This window comes from Cupressus sempervirens, chromosome 1, assembly GCF_028749045.1.
Source record: "Cupressus sempervirens isolate cs-2001-9-10 chromosome 1, ASM2874904v1, whole genome shotgun sequence".
NCBI classification, from domain to species: domain Eukaryota; kingdom Viridiplantae; phylum Streptophyta; class Pinopsida; order Cupressales; family Cupressaceae; genus Cupressus; species Cupressus sempervirens.
In genome coordinates this window covers 353,837,395-353,859,990 of record NC_143118.1, presented here as the reverse complement: position 1 = coordinate 353,859,990, position 22,596 = coordinate 353,837,395, and the positions used below count along the sequence as shown (strand labels likewise).

The window sequence follows — 22,596 nt, the reverse complement described above, 5'->3', positions numbered from 1 at the left end:
TAACGTTTTGAGATTATTTAAGTCTAGGTTTAGTTGTTATAAATTTTTATTATTGTATGTTTTCTTATTATTATTAATTTATTATCGTAATTAATTTTATATTATTTATCAAATATTAAAGCATGTTAATATTTATTATTATTATATAATAGTAAATAGCATATACTTATAATTAAATATGTCAATACTTATATTATTTTATATTATTTATCAATTATTAAAACTAATAATAATAAAAATAGGATATATTTCTATTTTCTTGAAAATTACATTAGATGAATTTAATGTCAATTTTTTTTTGATTTTTTTCACTTGTCGAACTTCATCCAAACTTCATAGTCATTGATTCCAACTTGAACTCAAACCTTGTGACTTAGGTTCCCTCCACCGACAACTTTACTATTTCTTGCTTTCGCCTGGCCAACCACGCCCTCCTTAGCCTTACCCTTAGGATCTCCATCCCCCATCGCCCCCTCCTTACAACTCATGGGGACGACCCTCAACCACACCTCCTTTTACTTCACCAATGGTGACTGTGACATCTTTGCTCCCCACCTTAGATGGCTCCTTCTCCAAGATCCCTTCACTGATCTTGTGGGTGTCTTCACCAGGTTTGATTTGCTTGCTACTGCTATTTGGGAGTCTACCCGTCTCTCTATCCCCCACCACATCACCTCCCTTTACCACAGCCCCAAGCGGAAGAACTCGTCCTATGAATCAGTGGTTTGATGAAGACTGCAAGGCCTTCCACTGCTCAGTTCACTCGTCCTTCTCCACTCACTCGCCCTATTTTGCTTAGTTGAGGCTTGCATACTGCCACTTTCTTCACCATAAGAAACATTTGTTCTTCATGATGTAGTGTAGATCTCTTAGCCCCTCTCTCTTGTTGTCCCCCAAGTTCTTCTAGCATATTTGTTTCCCTCGCTATCCTCCTCTCCCCTTCACCCTAGATCACGTCTTTGGTTTTGCACACCACTCTAAGATATCCACGACCAACCTCCCCTCCACCTCACCCGCCTTCCTGTTGCCATCTTTTCACTTGCTCCAACATTTGTGAGGCAGTTAGGTTTATGAACAATAGCAGAACAACATACAATGAAGGGTTCCAAGCGAAACTCTTCAAGCTTTGTATCATGGTCTTGGGTTCTTTCCTCACAGTGCTCTTTAACAGAGCGGTTTGTACTGGTTTCCTTGGTTCTTGGTCACGATGCATTATTTATCTGATTCATAAGACCAGGTCGGTTTCAAACCTTGACAACTGCAAGACCATCATTGCTGGGCATACCTTTGCTACACTTCACGCCATCTTGTTGAACACTATCTTATCTAGAGAGCTTGATCAACATCAGTGCCAGGCGTAAGGATAGACCGACTTTCGGACCATGGACCACATTCCGACCTTGCAGACTATCATTGAGGAGGTTTGGAACTGTTCGATAAAACTCTATTGCTGTTTTTTAGACTTTCGCAAAGTGTTTGATTCTATTGTTGGGGTGAGTCCAAAGACTCTGAGAGATTGGGATTCCAAAGATCCTTTTGACAACTATCATGAGACTTTGGGAGGGTGTGGTTGGTAGGTTTGAGACCTTGCGGGGTTTTCCAAACCCTATCTAGAGCACCATTAGGGTGAAGTAGGGCTGCCCCATCTTTGTAATGGACACACTAGAATTGCCCAAAAATTGAACCAACTGCTGATAGGAGTTTAGTCAAATAATTTGCATCCAACTCTTAATTTTTCCATCAAATGTTTAAACCCTTTTATAACTTGGAAATAAAATGTTTGTTTGTTTTTATGTCTTTGTATAGATTTGAAACCACATAACATGAACAAGAAGGAATTTATAATAATATGCAAACTGAAGATTGAACTACTGTTGAAATAATATTAAGTTTCAACTAATAAAATCAAATACATAGCAGATTTTTCAACTCACTAATTACTCCACCATTATAGCATAATTTTCTAGTAATGACTTTCCATCTTGCTACTATAGTAATATGAATAGTGCTGTGCTACAGTACTGCTATAGTAAAATCTGCCTTCAATTAGTCCAAGAGCCTCATAAAATCATCCCTTCACAATGGCATAAGCATCAGACAAGAAGCGAGAATGATATGAGCAAACACCCAATCCGCCTGTAGCTGGAAATGCGCCCAATCTGCCTGTTAATGAAGCTGATAGCAATGAATTCCAAAGGCCATACCCTAAGGGAATGACGTCTAGAATGTCACAAGAGAGGATAGACGTCCTCTAATGCCAAGAACGGATTTGCAACTCACACATCAATTTTCTTCTCATATTCCCCTTGCCGAATGAAGCCACTAACACTCCCTTTGATTCTTTTTCCAAGGGTCCATTCCACTTGTGTTGTCGGTAAATTCTATATTGTAGCCGGTGGGTAGAATAGTATCCGAAAGGGCGCGTGACGGTTGAGTCACCCCTTTGGAAAGGTATATGTACACCGTTTGGAATGGACTTTGGAGGATCATCATTGTAATCGGATTGTAAGCATTGAGTACATATTGCAAATATGAATAAAGTATCTGTTATGTGTTATATCGTGTTATACTACATGCGTTAAGTATCCTTTACTCTGTACGGTAAACATTTGGTGCCGTTGCCAGTTGAATTGTGAACAAAGGAAATGTTATGAAGATTAATGCTGAATTTTCTTAACAAGGATAGAAATAAGATAAAAGACAAGGATGATATACGTACAACACAAGAAGTTTTAATTTTAGCACAACTGGTAGAGCGCAGACAGAAGCTTCAACAGATTGTCGACGGACATTGAGGGGGTGAAGGGGCACAAACGGAGGGAGTGCACTCACCTAGTAGGTCGAGGAGTGCCGAAGAATTGCTGGAGGAGACTCGATAGCGACTGAATTTGGTAGAAGAAACAAGGGAGGAGTTCCTTAACTTGTATACGCTGAGGGTAGAGCATCCGAACGGAAGGGAAGTAGCGCGCACAACTTGAAGTGTCGAGGGAGCACAAGCGTGGAGTGAACTCTTCATTCCCGATACACCTGACGAATGGATACAGACAGAGAATCAAACAACTTCGCTTGAGGGAGATTTCCTTTCACCAGGTAACACGGTTGTTGGAAGTAAGGCGGTTGTCTGAAGCAACGCGATTGTGCAGAACAGTGCGGATGCTCAGAACAATGCAGTTACTCGGAGCAGCACGGACTCTGAACAATGCGGGTACTCTAAACAACGCTGGTGTTCAGAATAGCGTGGGTACAAGTACCACAAAATCAAAAGAAAGTAGCGATGACAGGACCCAAGGAGAAATTGCTGAAGTTTAATGGTGACGGAACGATAAATTTGATTAGACATTGCAAGACGTGTGAAACGATATGGACAAAAAACGGTGTAACAAATGAAGATGATTGGGTTAGGCAGTTTCCAGCGACCCTACAGGGTGTGGCAATTGATTTGTTTGCGGATGCCGACCCTCAGAAATTGACTACATGGGTGGATGTCAGAAAGGAGTTCACAGTGGAGCTCTGATTGCTACGGGACAATAATGAAATTGTAGCAGAGATATACAACACCAAGCAAGGAAAGAACGAAACAATCCGTGCTTATGCACGACAGTTGAAAGAGCTGGTTGGGAAGATGGAAAGTCAACCAGCTGACGGATTGAAGAAACAATGGTTTGTTGAGGGCCTGAGATTGGCTCTAAAATAGAAGATGAAGATTTTACCACCAGCATCGTACACCGATGCATATGATCGCGCAATGGATCTGGAAAGTGAACAGAAGACAAGTAAGAAGCATAAATCGTCGGATTCAGATGATTCATCATCTGAAAGTAGCAATAGTGACGAAGAATCAAACAAGAAAGTTTGAGCGTTACATAAAGTTATGCTAAGAATGATGAAAGAATTTAAGAATTTGAAAAAGAATTTGGACTTAGTGAAGGGAGAAATGTGGTGCACGAATTGTAAAGAGGATGGCCACACAAAGGGTTCATGTCCGAAGAAACAGTTCTGTGATATTTGCCAGGTTGCAAGATATTCCATAAAGGAGTGCCCGTTTAACATAAAGTCAAAAGGACACCGGCAAGTGTTACTAATGTAGAAAGTGTCCACCTGGAAATAACACAAACAATGATGCAACTTCGGGAGGATATTGCAACAATAATTGATGCGGAAGGGGTGGCAATAATAACAATAATAACAATGGAGGCTGGAGTTTGATACAGTATGATGCGATTAGACGACCAATGATATAGTGTCATGCGTGCAACCTTTGGGGCCACTTTGCTAGAGATTGTATCACGAAGGAGAAGCCGTAGCTACTATGTAGATGGTGTGGTCCAGGAGACCACGAAGATTCAAAATGCCCGAAGCAAGGGGTAAATCTATTAAGCATTGAAACATGCGATGAGAAGGTACTAGCCATTACACACGAGCAAGCGAAGAAAGTGAAATACTTTGATGTAGAAGAAGAAAAGGAAAGGTTACAACAAGCACGGATAGAGTTGGAAAGACAAATGACAACAGGGAAGTTACAAGTAAAAGACATTGCCGATACCTCGAAAAGGAACTTAGCTGAACAAAATATGATAAGGCAGATAATGCAAACAAAAGTCCCTATTAAATTAAATGACCTTCTCACAATGCCACAATTACAGACAACCATTATGAATATGACAGCGCTCTCAAAAGCGATAGAGGAAATAGGAAGGGATGGTAGTGGAATGACAGCAGCATGTGGCACTTACGACAAGAAGGTATTCGACAGTAGTCGAGATGGGCATTCTGGGAACTGTACTGTTAGACACAATTGTGGATGGAGGGTCAGGCGTGAATGTGTTACCAAAAGATATATGGGAAAAGTTAGGACAACCCACACTGTGGCCACCTACGTTCCAGTTATGGCAGATCAGCATGGAATCAAAGCGTTGGGAACCTTGATGGCGCAGTCGGTAGCCATTGGAACGCAACCATTTTCACTAGATTTTGTGGTCATTCCACTGAAAAGAAGAGGGTATGACACTATCCTTGGACGGGATTGGTTGGTGCAAGCAAAAGTAAAACATGACTGGAAACGAAACACCCTATTCGTGGAACGTGGAGGCAGAAGATTTGTAATTGACTTGCATACACAAATGGTAGGGGAAGAGGCAGTGTTGTCAGACTTAGAAGGTGAAGGCAAGAGTGATGATGAAGGAAAAAAGAGAATGGCACCAGACGAAGAAGGGGTATTTTGAGATTAGGAGGGTTGACAGATGACGACCTAGACTCGGTGAACGGACTACTACACTGGCAGATGGAGGATTACGAGCTCTTTTCGAGCTGCAACATGTTGGGTGTCTAGGAAGAAAATTAAGGAAACGAGTTTTCGAAGGAGTATAGTGAAATAAAGGAGGGAGAAGTGCAGGTGGATGAGACACCGGCCCATACGTTCAGTGAGGATAAACTGATGAAGTATGAAGAGCCTATGGTGGAAATAATGAACTTGGGGGATGAGGCGAATCCCAAAAATATTCTTGTAGGAGATGATTGGAACCCAGTTTTGAAGGCAGTAGCTTTCAAAATATTTATGGAGTACAAGGACATCTTCACTTGGACATATAAAGACTTAAAAGGAGTGCCATCGGATACCGTTGATTGAAGATGCAGTACCCTTACAAAAGCAGCCATATCGAATGAATAAAAGCTATGCGGCACAGGTCACGGAAGAAATCGATCGGATGCTAGAAGTAGGAATTATTTTTAAAGTGCAGAAGAGTGAGTGGGTATCACCAATCGTGATATCTCTGAAAAAGGACACCACACAGATAAGAATATGCGTAGACTTCCGATGCCTAAACGTGATAACAATTAAAGATCCGTATCCGATACCATTCACGGATAGCATCCCGGAGGAAGTAGTAGGGCATGAGATTTATTCATTCATGGATGGGTTCTTGGGGTACAACAAGATATCCATCGCTGAAGAAGACAAATTGAAAACAACATTCATTGTGGAAGATGGAGTATATGCATACAATAGGATGCTGTTCGGACTGTGCAATGCTTGGGTGACGTTCCAAAGGATTATCCTACACATATTTGATAAAATGTCAGTCAGAAGTTTTAAAGCATTCCTAGATGATTGGTCAATCTTTAGCACAGAGGATAAACACATAATGACGCTCAGAGAATGCATGGAGAGGTGCAGACGAGCAAGATTGGCATTGAATCCGAAAAAGTGCAGATTCATAGTGCCACAGGGAAAGCTGCTCGGACACATAGTCTGTAAAGCAAGATTGAAGACGGATTTGGACAAGGTTCACGTAATCTTGGAGATGCCACCATTGATGGATGTATTTGAAGTAAAGTCATTTCTAGGGCACATCGGATATTATCGGAGATTTATTAAGAACTTTGTGAAGGTTTCCTACCTGTTGGACAAACTCACCTGCAAGGGTGATCCTTACAAATGGGAAGCCGAATAGAATGAAGCTTTCGAGGGATTGAAAACAAAGTTGGCCATGACACCGATTCTAGCCTATCCGAACTGGGACAAAGAATTTCATGTTCATGTAGATGCATCAAATCATGCAGACAGGTGACCACGGATTGGACCATTCGGTGTATTTTGCAAGTAGATTGTTATCTAAGGCAGAGGAAAACTATAGTACAACGGAGCGAGAGGCATTAGGGATGGTGTACGCAGTACAATAGTTCAGACATAATTTGTTGGCGATTCCATTTGTATTCTATGTAGATCATTAGGCACTGCTATATCTGGTAAATAAGTCGATTATTCAAGGAAGGATAAGTTGATGGTTAGTATTATTGTAGGAGTTCACATTTAAGATCGTGGTGCAGCCAAGGAAAAGTCATGTAAGTGCAGACCATTTGTCAAGAATAAAATTGGGGGAGCCATCGGAGGGAGTTAATGATGATTTTCTCGATGAGCAACTATTTCACGTTACAATACTACCATCTTGGTATGCATGTATTGGGGAGTATCTATCGATGGGACAGTTTCCAAGCGAGATGCCTCCAAATGAAAGAAGGAAATTGGTGCTGAGGAGCCAGACATTTTAGTTAGTCAACGGGCTACTATACAAAATTGGTCCTGATCAGATTCTAAGGCGGTGCGTCCTAGAGGAGGAAATTCCAAAGGTACTAAAGGAAGTGCATGAAGGACTGATAGGAGGACACATGGGGCCAGACGCAACTGCGTGAAAGATACTGCTGGCAGGATTATGGTGGCCAACCGTACACAACACCAGAGAGTGGGTCATTGCATGCGATACATGTTAGCAAGTTGGGAAACCATTGAAGAGGGACTTCATGCCTTTGAATCCTTCACATGCGTAGGAGCTTTTTGAAAGATGGGGATTGGACTTCGTCAGACCCCTGAAGGTAAGCAAAACTAGAAGGTGCTGATACATTGTGGTGGTGACAGAGTACCCGACCAAGTGGGTGGAGGCACGTGCACTATTGGACAACTTGGCAGCAAGCAGAACGAGATTTATCTATGAACAAATCATCACTAGGTATGGGATTTCACTGCAGTTGAGTAGTGTCCGAGGAGGACACTTTGTTAATCATGTAATTCGACTGCTCCCTACTGAATTCAAAATTTGTCATTCACTGTCGAGCCTGTATTATCCGAGAGCCAATGGACAAGCCGAAGCCACGAATAAGATCCTGGTCAGAGTAATTTATAAATCCTATGTAGTTGATGGAGAAGATTGGGAAGAGAAGTTACCATCAGCCTTATGGGCGTATTGTATTTCATATAAAGTAACTACCGGACATACTTCGTTCCATCTGATGTATGGATAGGAGGAAGTGGTACTGATAGAATTCATGGTACCGAGTTTGAGGATAGCAATTGAGAACAAGTTGGGTGACATGGAAAGCTTAAGGGAGATATTGTACAACCTGAACAAACTAGATGAGCGACGACTGCAGGTACAGTGGGCCACAGAAGTCACACAAAACAGGTGGAAGGCATGGCATGATAAGCATTTAAAATTAAATAAGTCTCAACCGGGTCAGTTAGTTTTGAAGTATAACAGGCAGAATGAGATCAGGCCAAGGAAGTTCAAAGTTAAATGGGTCGGACCATACAAGATACGGGAAGTTGGCAATAATGGGCAATCAAGCTTATGGACGCTAGACGAGAAAGAAGTATTAGGCGCAGTGAAGGGGTTGAAGTTAAAAATATATCATGAAAGAAATGTTCTCTCGTAGACGAACAATTGAAAGAGAAAAACGACAATAAATAATGTATATATGTGAAATAAGTAAATGTAGATAAAATATAAAATTGAAAATAATTTTTGAGTGCGGCCACGGAAGTAATAAAGTAATAAAAGACAATAATAGAATAATAAAAGATGGGATTATTAAAATAAAGGAGTACAAAAGCAATAATAGGATTATGAAATTAAAAAGAGTAGGCAGCGAAAAGACCATACGGCTTGAAAAGGAAAAATCAGAACTGTACAACTACTAAAGAAAGGAATAGCCGACGTACGGCTCATGAAAAAGATTGGAGGAGATTGACCCCGTACAAAAGACGAAAGAAGAGACATTATTAAGCACCATACAGCCTTGGGATCCTGGAAAGCAGACAAGTCACCATCATATAGCCATACGAAAGGAGACTTCCTGGAAAGCAGACAAGTCACCATCATATAGCCATACGAAAGGAGACTAAGTTCGAACACTGTACGGTGTATGACCCATACAAAGGGTAAAAGAAGGGAAATCACTAAGACCGTACGACAATCAAAGTCTTGTTAGGAGATCACCGTGCGAAGCAACATTGTACGAACCGTATGGCAACAAAGACAAGGGAAGGTATTGAACCGTACAATAGCCGTACGAACATAATCGTATGGTACATCAAGTGAAAACAAGGAGAGTAATTGTAGTATGGCACAACAAGCAAAAACTCATTGGGAACATACCAGAATACACCGTACGACTAGAAATTTGCAGGAGTTGGAGGCACACCATACGACTAGAAATTTGTAGGAGCTAGAGGCACACCATACAACTAGAAATTTGCAGGAAGTTGGAGGTGCACTGTACGGCCATACAATCAGATTCCTTAAAAAAGAGGCTGTACGACAAACTTGTACGGCATTGGTATTAGAAAACCAAGTTGTAGGAAGCTCGTATGGTATCAAGAGGGTTGTATGGTAGCAAGGAGATATATACATTGGCAAGTTACATAAGAACTCAGAGCCATTCCGTACGATAGGAATTGGAGAAAGAAGAACCGTACAACCATTAACAGGCACGCATTGGTTACAAGAGGTGAGTCACCATTCGTACAAAATTCCAGAAGGAGAAAGGTAAATTGTAGCCGTACATTGAAAGAGGGCAGCTATACCACATCACCATGCGGAGGCTGTACAAGAGCATTTAGGAGGAAGGAGTCGTTCTTTTTAGGAAGCAAGGTTGTACAATCTTTGAAGGAGGAATGCTACAACTGTACAGTAGTGGAGCAAGGCAAACTAGAGTGAAAGAGCCGTACGGATTTGTACGGACGCCAAGATTTTGAAACAAGATTGTATGGAGAGGTAATTGACCTAACCAATTTGTATTTGGCAAGACGACATAAAGTGACAGATATGCATTCAGCAGGAAAAATGGCTTGGAAAAAGACGCTGGACCAAGATTCAACCATGAATAGGAATGTGAAGACATTGCCATACGGAGTTTGTGTAGCAGGAGGAACCAATACAGGGCCAAGCAAAAAGACAGTGAAGCAACCAACACAGTCGATTGCTACAGATATTCCTACAAGGCAAAATGTTACATTTGAAGGGTTGAATGGTGTAGAATGCCAGAAATGGTGGCAGGGGACACCGGATAACCATCATGTGAAGGCCAGCATTCGGAAAACACAAGTGGAATGGGTGATACAAATGTTGGTATTCTGTATCAGAGACTATGAAGGGTTTCTACGCATTATGATAGAAACGTATGATAGGTTCTCTTGAACCAATACATTTGCTTACCTTGGATGCAACTTAGTGGTGTCATTCAAACTGACCAACTTTAGACGAGTATTTGGGATACCTAGCCATGCTCAAGGTGGAAGGAAAATAGAAGATAAAAAAGATGAGCCGAGAAGTAAAGTTGCAGTTGATACAACTCGTGTGTGGGGACCTGATGTAGGCAGAACAAGAAGCCCTTTTAGATACATCAAGGGGCAGAGGGTTGAAGAAATCCAATCTACAAGAAGGTCACTGGTGCTGTTTGATGGACATCGTGAAGAGTCGCCTCACAGGATCTAGCCATTTCTCAGATATTTCATTTCCACATGTAGCAATGACGAAAGGGATTCTATATGGTAGGGTATATGACTGGGCAACAGTGTTGGCCGAACGGATGTTAGAATTCATGACATTATAGCACAAGATATTCTACATGCGGCATTATGCCATAAGACTATTCCTGGAGGCAACAACGCGGATGATCCCCAATGATGCACTAGAGGCCAAACCAGGACCACTCGCGCCTGGCGAACCACCGATTATGTAGTGGAGACACCTGGATACATTGGGCACCAAGACCATCGGACATAAACGACCGAGGCCAGATGATCGAAACACGGACAATGGTCTGGAGGAGACTTCTTTTAAGGAGAGTGGGATTGATGGGGAAGAGGACGAGGAGGTGGAGGTAATTATAGCTACGCCATTGAGATTCCCATGGTCGGTACGTTCAACTATGGCAGATTTGACTCTTGTTGGTATACATGGCATTTCGGGTTTTGGTCAGCTCAGGTAGCCAGTAGTGATGATGCCAGTTTCTGTTGCAACGCAGCTCGCTGTAGAGACATGAGCTATTCCAGAGGCGGTAGCAGAGGCACATTCGTTACCAACGGAGATAGCCGCTCCGGAGGTAATGATAGAGCTTGCTTGTGAGGCTTTACTAGAGGCTGGAGAGGAGACACTCGTACCTGATACTGAGATGGACATGGAGATAGGGGTAATGGAGGTCCCAGCAGGCGAGGGTTTGGGAGCGTCGGGTGTCCAGTTGGATGTAGTATGTTCAGATGTAGTGGTCACGGTGGATATGACATTGCTAGCATCACCTGAGCGAGGTAGAGAGAGCCGAACCCAGAAGTTGAGTGCGTACTTGACTATGCGGTTCCATCGTACCCCAGCACCTTGAATGACGTACGTGCAAACACCCATGCGGGAAGCAGTTTCGGAGGAAAACCCATTGCAGACAGGATGAGGAACTACTGCATAGGACTGTTGAGCGTATGGCGGAAGTAGTAGAGAGGGCTATAGGTTTGCAGTAGGAACATCTAGTAGCGTCGAAAGTAGGGATGAGAGACGCATTCCTTGCTAATGTAGCAGCTCTAGCGACTTGGGCTCGCCAGGTGATAGCCTTTACAGAGATCTAGGCTTTGGACTCAGTAGTAAGGAGCTGGAGGGAGTATTATCCTTCATGAGATTAGGATGCTTGGCTGCCTTTATAGTTTGTTTTGAGGAGTGGGGATGGCTAGATGTGGAGACTGTAGAGATGCGACAGGATTGGGCCACGACGAGAGATTCTGGTATGGAGAGCTGAGTAGAGGCTTTGACTCACGAGATAGTGAAGTTACACAAGGAGGTGTATTACACTCTTTAGAGGAGCTAGGCAAATCAGGTAGCAGCTGAGAAGGCTTGGGAGGAGTCAACTGCTAGGTTAGTCATGGAGAGGGCAGTCTGGGAATCCAAGAGGGCAGCCCTATTAGACAGATAGAGTCAACTACAAAATTTTGGCAACAGAGAAGGAGCAGATAGCAGCAGAGAAGGAGAAAGTAGCAGAGGAGGAGAAAGAACTGGGAGAGATTGCTGGAATGATGCAATCAGCTTTAGAGCTTCAGATGGAGGCAGAAGTAGAATTGAAAGTTAGGGAAGAGCAAGTCTACAAGCTACGGGCGAAGCTGAACGAGTTGAGGGCGCGAATAGCCACTACGCTAGGGATGCATCCCTTTGTTTAGTAATCATGCATTGATGTAATTAGTGGTTTATTTTTGAGTTTTGTTGTATTGTCATCCAGAGATGACTTTTCTTTTGGGGGGGGATGATGTTGTCAGTAAATTCTATATTGTAGCCTACGGATAGAATAGTATCCGAAAGGGTGCATGACGGTTGAGTCACCTCTTCGGAAAGGTATATGTACACCATCCGGAATGAACTTTGGAGGATCATAATTGTAATCAGATTGTAAGCATTGAGTGCATATTGCATATGTGAATAAAGTATCTGTTTAGTGTTATATTGTGCTATACTACATGCGTTAAGTATCCTTTATCGTGTATGGTAAACAACTCACATGAGCAATGTGGGATAAAATATGTATGATATAAAGCATATTAAAATAATCACCTATTTCTCCCTTAGTCGCCCTTTTTGATTTGCACACATCCCCATAAAATTTAATATTAAAGTAACACTTTAATATTCTACAATTAAATTAATTGTTACTTTAATAATACTTCAGGCATAAAGATATTTTGCTATCGGACTTCGAATAGCACGATTGATAGCTTGTCGGAAAGCTCTCATCGTGGAGTATCAAATTCAATTACTAAAAGTAGCCTCCCCTATGTCCTGCTAACTTACTAAAAATAGTAAGTATGCCTGAAATTGAGTAAATCAACTCCGATTTAGCCCAAACTGGAGATGATTAGGCCAAAACACTCTAAGATACTTTTAAACCCTTCGTTAGCCCTCGGGACCATGTAGAACTAAGATAACACACACACACTTGGTCGACTGCTAAAGTGGGGACATTACAATCTCTCCCACCTTATTTGGCATTTACATTGACGAGCTTGAGGACTGCCTTTGGGATTTCTTGCTCCCTAAGGATGGTTGCTATTTACATCAATGAGCTTGAGGACTTCCTTTGGGATTTATTGCTCCCTGAGGACGGTTGCTATTTACATCAGATTCTAATCGCTATTCTATTGTTCACTGATGATGTGGTTCTTATGGCCTCCTCCCTGGAGAGTCTCCAACAACTCTTGATGGTTTGGCTTCCTTTTGTAATTTGCAGCATGGGCAAGTTCTGGGTGATGATCTGCAATTGCATGTAGACCTCTCATATCCATTTCTATTTTCAGGGCAAGGAGATTGAGATTGCTTCCTCTTACACTTTTTAGGGGGGTCAAATTCTATTGAGATAACCAAAATATCACATCATTTTAACTGAGTGAAAGTCCAAAATAAAGAAGGAACCTTGGGGTTTTCTTGTTTGATCACACAATACATACACATTATTTAGCATATGAGCATCCTTATTCATGGGAGAGTTGGAGAAATGGTGTTTCATCTTGAAATACTAAGTATGTGATTCTACATGCTGTAGTGGACTAAAACTCACATCAATAGGCTCCTTCTTGTATGCATAAGTGGACATAGACGTTATTATTGGTATCGTGCAAGATGGATTTGTGCGTTCTAATTAAGGTTGTGCATTATTGTTTCAAACAGTTGGACGGCGTTGTTTTTTGGGTTTTCCCCTATTCGAAACAAATTTATTTATTTCTTCATAGTGATGCAAATTCTTTCAGAGTCATGCATTTGAATTGAAGGGTGAATGCCTTTTGTGTGTGGCTGAATAGGTGTTGCGTCTTTGAAAAATTGAGCTGTGTGATCATGGGCGATGTGACTAAGTTGGCATATATATTTTTAGGCTGGGTATTTTTGAGGTACAGTGTGTATTTGTTGAAAGCTGGGTGTTATTGTGTAAAACGATGTGTGCTGAATGTTTTACCTAGACTGGGAAATGTTTTTTTGATTGTGCCGTGTCTAAAATGCAAGCTTGTTATTTATGTGCAGGTCATTGAGTCTTCTGGTGGAAATTTAGCATTTTAGTACACTGAATGTTGACCGAGATATTTAATAAAGAATATGCCCTACTTCAGATAGGAGAAAAAGGAAGTCTGCAAGTTGAGGGGAGTTGTGCTAGTTTAGGTGTTGTGCTTATTATTAATTTTGAAGATGTGCTATGATTCTTGAGGGTGAAGCTGAGCTTTAGAGATGAGCATTATAATGACTTAGTTGATTTGTCATTTTAGTTGCAGAATCTATTTGGTACTGGTTCAGACAATACCGTGTTACAAATTTTATAAAATATTTAATAAAGGGGATTAATGTTTTGAGAATTGAATGTAATGAATTAAGGAGATTTAGCTGTACAGGAAGAAGTCTGTTCTTTTGTTTAAGTTGTGCATGATGAAGAAGCTTCTTTATTGTTAGAAGCTGTTCACGGTGAAGGAGTCTACTTTTGAAGGAGCCATGGCTCATATTACTGAATATGTTCTGAAAGGTATTTTTTGGGTTTTTATTTCAAGTTGATGGTCAAATAGAGGTCGGTGCCTCAGCTGATCAGAGTTGGTGCTCTCTTTTGTAATCTTGGCTGGTGCCCATTTTTGTTAATGCAAGCTATTGTTTTTTACTTGAAAGGGTTTTCCATGAAAAATCTGGTGTTGCATCTTGATGGTTCTCTTTAATTTTTATGTGGTTTCATGATTTGAAAGTATAAAAATCTGAAATACTGATTCACCCTCTCCTCTCCGTATTTCCTGTGCTCTCTTCACAGTTGTCATAAATTCATAATTTTTGGCAGCTAATTATTGTAGCTCGATTTCCAATGATGATGCAGTTTTGTATTCAATTGGTATTCAAATGAATCAAATATAATAGAAATTTCTTTTGTACTCATTTATTGGATAGATTTTGTCATATAATTTTGCAAAAGAATACATCCTTTTAAAGAAACTACTTAAGCAATTCATATTTATTGATTTGGGGTTTTCACCATATAGCCTTTTTCTCCATTGGCCAGAGCTTTAGAAGAATATAATGCTATTTATGTGACCCTTGTTACAAATGCAGGATTAATTTTCTCTATGTTTGTACTTGAAATAAGTAGGTTAGTTAAGGGTCCAGAATCTCACTCTTGCTTGAGCCACTTCTATGAAATTTTGGTATGATTGATAGGGATGATTGTGGTGTATAGGCAAGCATATGAGTAATTACCATAACTTGGGTGATCATGTAAAGCAATTGATATCCCAATTTGTCCTATAGATCTTGCCTGTATGAAAGAAATCCAGTGATCATTTTTGGAGCACATTAATCAATGGTTCAAGTGTCAATGTTGTCAATTCAGATGTATCCTTTGAGATCAATGATTTGAATACTTGTTGAATGAATATTTCTACTTTAAGTTCTGGCCATCTGGCTAGGCAATTGGTTATGCTGTTGTCGTCCTCCAGATTCAGGAGTTTTAAGTCCTCGAACCAGAACGGCCTAGGTTTGCTGTGCTTGATGAACTTTTTCTTAAGTTAGCTGCTTCTTCAAAAAATGTGAAAGGTAGATACATTAAAATAGCAGAATGGTGACAGTTACACATTTATTGTCTGTAAAGTCGATAAACAACTGTTGTTTCTCATTGAGTTGGTGAAAATGTGCTCTTTGTTTTTGCATTTATACAGTTTTTGTTCAATAGAAGAAAGTTTTTCCTTAGAAGGAATAAGTAAACGGAGTTTGCACTTCTTGTTGCCTGGAATTTAGTGAAATAATATCTAGTGATAAAACATATTGCTTGCCTTCAAAGTTCATAAACAGCTGCTGTTACTTATTGAGTTGTTGAAAATGTGTTTTTTTGGTTTTTGCATGCATAAGTTGTTTGATCAATAGAAGACACTATTTGCTTGAGAGGAATAAGAAAACAGTTTGTATCTCATATTGCTAGGAATTATTCAAATTCTGTGTTAGTGATTAGACGTGTTTTAAGAACAGTTTAGGACACTATCTCAAGAGGGAATTTGGCGCAAGATCTCCATGTATCAGTTCATTTGTCAAAATTTTGTGGTTAAATGTTTGAGTTCCATTGACCTATTTTGGTCAACAATGGACAGTATTGTAATTTCTCTTTTTTGTTTCTTTCTGGAATTCAATTGATACTCATTATTTACAACCTCTATGAAGAGTTGCAGGTCTGCCATATCATTGTTTTCATTCATGAAGGAGTACATTTTGATACCCAGATATTAAAAACATTTCGTACGCTTCAAGCTGCAAAACATGCTTTGGCTCCATTTGTAAAGATTCATGTCTTACCAGGATTGCTTCCTTCGTCATCAGCAGCCAGAACTCCAACCTCGAGAACAATTTCTACCTCAACTAGTAATTCTCCTGGAAGAGGCGGGATCATAGGACGACATACGTCTACCATTAGTCTTATGTCAGGATCATCCCCTACCTTGCTTCCAGGACAGTGTACTCCTGTCATGCTTTTTGTTTTTCTCGATGATTTCTTAGATGGATCAGCAAGTGGATCTCATGGGACTTCACACCAGGATGACACTTTAGAGGCATCTACTTTGGGTCATCCTCAGGGAACTTCTGGTTTACAGTCATCTGGTATAGTCCATATTCCAAGGTCGAATTTGCATTCAAAAATCTCAAATCCTGTTGTTATGTTGGCACGCTCAACAAACAAGTTGGAAGGTGGATTTCGTAAGAAATTACAGTCATCACTTGAAGCACAAATACGATTTTTGATTAAAAAATGCCGTACAATTGCTGGAGGTGGTGATGGGGGGCCTACAACAGGCTCTGGGATGGGTCCAAGAGGTCCAGGCAGTGTCAGTTCTATATCAGGAGCTGGAATTGGTGGAACCCTCTTTGCACTTGATGCATCTAGGGCTGTGGTGCTTTTAGACAGGTCAGCAAATCAGAAGGGTGAATCCTTAGATGCAGCTACTAGAATTCTAGAAGAGATTTTAAATGGCAAGGAAGCTTCAGAGAATTTGCTTTTGGAAAATCATAGCAATGGTGGCATTAGTGAAGATGTTCAGTCCATAAAGGATTTCCTTTATCGACAGGCTGAACTTCTAAGAGGCAGGGGAGGGATAGCAACAAATTCTGCTGGTGGTTCACTTGGTGTTGGTATGGTTGCTGCTGCAGCGGCAGCTGCGGCAGCATCTGCTGCAGCTGGAGGCTCTGGAGGATCAGTCAAACCTCTGTCCAGTCCTCCTGAACTTCCAAGTATAGAAAACTGGTTGTTAGCATGCCATCTACTTTTTGAAGCATTGTTTGAGTGTAAGTCTAGGGATATGCTTGACAAGGGAGCAACCCTTAGGTGTCTTGAAAAGTCCACAAAATTTCAAAAGAAAGAATTTCAAGAATCTGCAGGTATGGGGAAGGTGGGAGGTCAGATAGGCCTAAGTACTTTAGAAGCAGTGATTGGTTGTTTGGAAAGTGGAAAAGGATTGGATATGAAGTTTTCAGCAGCATGGTGCAAAAGAGTGCTTCCAGCTGCCAAGGAGGTGTATATGAAAGGTTTGCCACCTTGTTACCCAACAGCAGTTCACAAGGCACATCTAGAGAAGGCACTAAATGCTTTTCAAATGATGGTAAGAGGACCAGCAGTGCATATTTTTCCACAAAAACTGAAAGAGGATTGTGAGGCAATCTGGAAGTGTGGGAGACAACTTTGTGATGCTGTTAGCTTGACTGGAAAGCCATGTGTACACAAAAAACATGATGTGACTGAGACTTGCTCAAGTTACCCTGAGTTAGAATCAGAGAAATCTCCAGTCAAGTCACACTCAAGTGGCTTTGTTTTTCTTCATGCCTGTACGTGTGGCCGATCAAGAAGATTGCGTGATGACCCTTTTGATTTTGAAAGTGCGAATGTGACATTTTTTCATTTTCCTAACTGCGAGGACCACCTTCCATCATTTGCCATACCAAATTGTGAAAATGAAAATCCTGTAGGGTGTTCAGCATGGAACTTAGTTCGACTAGGAGGGGCAAAATACTACGATATATCTGCAGGTTTACTTCAAAGTGGATTTTGTACCAATGAAAACTTTTTGTTTGCCTGGAAAATTCCATTTGTGCAAGATACCGGGGAAAGTGTTGCAAAAGAAATTCAGCAGAAAGACAGTGTACATTCTAATCCAGTCATTCAGGATTCGAAAGTGCAAACAGTTAATGCTGAGGAGCAGAAAACTATATCTTCAATAAAACCTGATGCTACTCCTGAAATACGCACAGCAAGTAAAGGGCAGCAAAGGAAGTTTGGAGAAAAAGTCCTGGCCGAGGATTTGAAATTGAACTCTGGCAGAGGATTTCCTGTGACAGAAATGAAAAAAGCATTTGCAGAGGTTGTTGCTAAGTCAAATTATAGTACAGATTCAGCTTTTCCTCCACTTCAACTGAAGCGGCAGACACCAGCAGGTCCAGAGAAGAGTGTGAAGCAAAAGGGTGTAAAGGAAAGAAAAGAACAGGTAATTCATGGCATGAATGGAGACCTGGAGTCAAAATCTGACACGGCTTCAGAAAAGAATAAAAAAAATGATGAATCTGGCGATCAAAGAGAAGATACCTCTGTTTTGCTTGTGGGGGGCAATGTGGTACCTACACCAATGCGTAAGGTTGAAGCACCCCAACTCAGCATTAGAAAAAAGTATGTAGTTGTCTATGTTGGATTTGAGCATGAGTGTTCCCATGGTCACCGGTTTCTTCTATCACTTGACCATCTTGAAAAACTTGGTCCACCATATACGGATTCCATGAGCTCCACTGGTACCAAGAAGGTCACAGATCAGCATACATTAACTCTAAAGCAAACGAAGCAAGTTCATAAGCAGTTGCGCTCACCAGATTCACAGAATGTTGCTGAAAGCCTGAGAAAACAGGCCACTGCTGCACGGGAGATGGGGTTCAGTCATCAAGGCCAATCTGCTAGTCCTCCAAAACTTGCAAACACAGAAATGAAATGTGAAGGAGATCTTGTGAGTCCAGCACTTAATGAAGGCGAAGGTCCAGGATTTTCTCTTCTCAATATGAACTTGCCAATCTATATGAACTGTCCTCATTGCAAGACATCTTCTAGAAGTAAAAAGCAGCACAGTCTGAAATTTGCAAGCACTGTATCCCAACTTCAAAGAATTTTCCTGGTATTTTCATGGACCTTTTTAAAATACCATTTCTTGTTACATGAGGATTTCACAATAATATGATTTTCTATTCTGAATTGTTAATTTATTTTCTATAAAAGCCATTTCGCTTGATTGCTTATTTTAAGGCAAATGATCTTCTCTCTTTGTATCTTGTTGGGCGGATATTTTGCAACCGGCAGTTTGTTAAAATCCAATTGCAAAATAGGTAGACCAACCACAACGTATGAGACAAAGCCTCTCCTATTTTTAAGGGAAGACTCCTCCTTCTCACCGTTCATTGGAGCAACTCAAGGTAAGCAAGAAGTTGAGAGATTTTGAAAGGGTATTACCAATATTCTTTCCTCTTATCTTTTAGGAAAGAATCCACTTACCTGTGGAGCAAGTAATGTGCAAGATAAAATCTTTAAGTACACTTCTATCTAATAGTTGGAAATAGTGATATTAATAAACCAACAACAACCCAAAGGCTGATTGAAAGCGTACTGGTTTGGTTCTAAGTCCTGTTTGAACCTATTCTATAAGAATAACCTCTACCATTGGGGCACAAAGACTTTCAATAGTAGGGAGTTCTAATTATTTTTGTGAATTGAGATGGGAATACAAGCTACAGTGAAAGCTCTTGGCCTATGTATCATCACAAATAGTCCTAGTCAAAGCTTTGGCTCTAATTGCTTCTTAACTCATTATGCTCAATTATTTAAACTTACAATAATAACATGAATCAAATATGACAAACACAAGTTACAGTCAAAGTTTCCAATTTGCACTATCACAATTGTTCTCAATCAAAGTTTCAGCTCCAATTATTTCTTTGTATTCACTTTTCTTGAAAACAGTACTACACAATTATAGTTAGGCTTGCATGATTCTTTTGAGCTTTTTGGCATACAATAAAATACAATTTTTACAATGAGGGAGACACTTCTTATATAGGAAAGGAAGTGAGAACAATGAGGAAAAAGTGTGGAGCAACTCAACCACTTTGACCCAGTAAAACTGGGTGAGTAGAATTATTGGATTACATGTCATGAGGACATCCAATTGAATTACATGCAATTGCATCACTTGCAATTCATCTTCTACAATTACAACAATATGAAGCAAAAGTTGGAACTGTTGAATCAAGCCTATGGATTGTCATCGAAAGACTTTGTACTTGGTGACGAAAACATGTACAATCAATGGATTGAAAGTCCCTGTATTCCGTGTTATTGTACTCTCTTTGATGAATTGCCATTTATTATTTGAAAACTAGATGCAATCAAGCATTTTTTTCATTCCACAGTTGTGAATTCTTCTTTGTTAGATTTGTACATTGTGGAGTTTTTGACACTTTGAAATACCTAAAACCTTCTTAATGATGTCTAGATGTAAACCTGGAACAGCTTTCCCATCAACATTTTCAAATGATTCCTCTTTCTCTCTCTTTCTCAACAAATCAAAGTGCTTTGACACATCCTCACACGAACTTAGATTTCAAAGCAGCCACTGAGAAAGTGGAGACCAATTGAATTATTGCTTCCTTGGATTCGAAACAAGTCTTGTTGATGGGATGTCTCTATTCTTTGAAGAAGTTTTGACATATTTTGAAGAGTGTGCCGCAACATGAAGATGAAAATATCTTTCAGTGAGATTGAATCCATGAAAACTTTGGGATTTGTGTTACAATGATCTAGAGGGGTATTCAAAGTATGTATTAGATACTTATTGAATACCTTTGATGGCTGGATGAACGGAACATGTATTTTGGGCAAAATGACCAAAATCATGTTTAAGATAATGGATTGCATGTGGGCAAAATGAGGCTTTTGCTTTGGGTGACCAAGAGTGCAAGTTGGAAGCATATGGATATGTGAAAAATAAGAGTTTTTGCATTTTATAATGTGAATTTTCACCAAATTGGGTTCTTTAGAGGTCATTGCATATGGTAAAACTCCTCATTTTACATGATGTAAAACATGCAATTGGGTTTGAAGAGTGCAATTACATGTGGAAAGTGGAAAATGAATGAGTTTGGAAATTGTGTGAAGTATGAGAGGTGGAAACATGGAAATGCACTTGCATTTTTTGGTGTAAATCTTCAACTTTTGTCCAAAAACAAACTAAAAACAAGCAACAAACAAGAAAGAAAAACTAAATAGAAAACAAAAACTTACCTCTTGCTTTTGATTCGAACTTGACAAACTTCAAAACCTCTCTTTACATGCAATTTTGTTTTGGGAGTTAGAAGACTTGCATTTGCAGCAAGAAGAAGATTTCTAACTTATTTGAAGAACAAGAAAGAAAAACTAAATAGAAAACAAAAACATACCTCTTGCTTTTGACTCGAACTTGACAAACTTCAAAACCTCTCTTTACATGCAATTTTGTTTTGGGAGTTAGAAGACTTGCATTTGCAACAAGAAGAAGATTTCTAACTTATTTGAAGACAAAAAGCAAAAGACATGGGCTGCATTTCAACAAATGGACAAAAACAAGCCAAATAATTCAATAATGTAGCAAAACAAGTAAGAAATACAAGCAAAATTGAATCCTCCTACTTACTTGGAGCTCAATGAGACAAAAATTTAGGAAATAGAAGTTTGGATGAACAAGTCTTCTCCAAAATTGGGTTCTCCAATTGCAAATGCATGCAATAACTAAGAACCCTTGACATATTCAAAGTTGCAAATCATGATCTCCAAGGTCAAATGTATGGGCATTTTTGCACGTAGATGCCAAAATGTGATCTCCAAACTTTTTTACATGCAAAACATTTTGGCAAAATACATGTCCTTGGGCAGCTTTGGAGAAAAACGTGCCCTAAAAATGCATTTACATGAGCCATTTTTGCTTGAAATGGTAAAAAACGTTAACTTCAAATGCATATACATGCATTCAAATGCTAAAACACGACCTTCAAATGCAAACACATGGGCAAAAATGATTGTCTTTGGGCTTTTTTAGAGAAAACATGCCCTTTTGATGCCTTTACATGACACATTTTGCTGTGTAATGAGGGAAAAACGCCCTTTGAATGTGTTTGCATGCATCTAAATGCTAAGTCACACTCTATGGATGTGATTACATGTTTATTTCTCCCTCAACCTCCAATGTTTTTGCTTGAAAAGCAAAATTGGATCCTCAACATGCAAGTGCATATTTAAAATAAGCATGTATTTGAGTTGGAAGTGCAAATTGCACTCTAGGAGTGTCATTACATGCAACGCCTAGCATGTAGAAAGCAATTTCCATGCTAATCAGACTCTAAAAGAGTGATTGCATATTTAAAATGACTTGGAAATGTCATGTTTTAGTGCAAATCACACTCTAGAAGACCATTTACATGTGATGCCTAGGTCGGAAAGCTGTTTTTATATGCAATTTAAACTCTAGAAAGGTCATAGCATGTTTTAAAAACTTAGCATTAACATGTTTGGAGCCTTTTAGTGCAAATCATACTCTATGAGTGTAATTACATGTAACATTTTTATCTAAGTTACAGATGCTGGTTTTGATGTTGATGCGGGTGCGGGGTGCTGATGCGCGGATTCGTGGATTTTTTTGGGGGATTTTGGATGCGTTTGGGTGCGTCCATATATATATATATATAAACTATAATTTATGTATGCAAAGAAATGCAAGAAATATACAAAAAT

General features: G+C 39.9%; 1 protein-coding gene across 3 annotated transcripts in view; it reads left to right on the top strand.

Moving 5' to 3' along the window:
- The window catches only part of LOC149577694 (uncharacterized), a 145,121-nt gene that overhangs the window by 12,167 nt on the left and 110,358 nt on the right, over positions 1–22,596 (top strand). For 2 of the 3 annotated variants that reach the window (XR_016363840.1, XM_089825203.1), the window contains exon 2: positions 15,983–18,955. Coding sequence is in view for 2 of the 3 variants with exons in the window: in XM_089825203.1 (XP_089681329.1) it covers positions 15,983–18,955 (2,973 nt within the window). In the remaining variant the exon portion in view is untranslated. Of the gene's footprint in view, positions 1–15,974; positions 18,956–22,596 lie in introns of all 3 variants that reach the window. The other variant, XM_089825213.1, reaches the window with a different exon arrangement.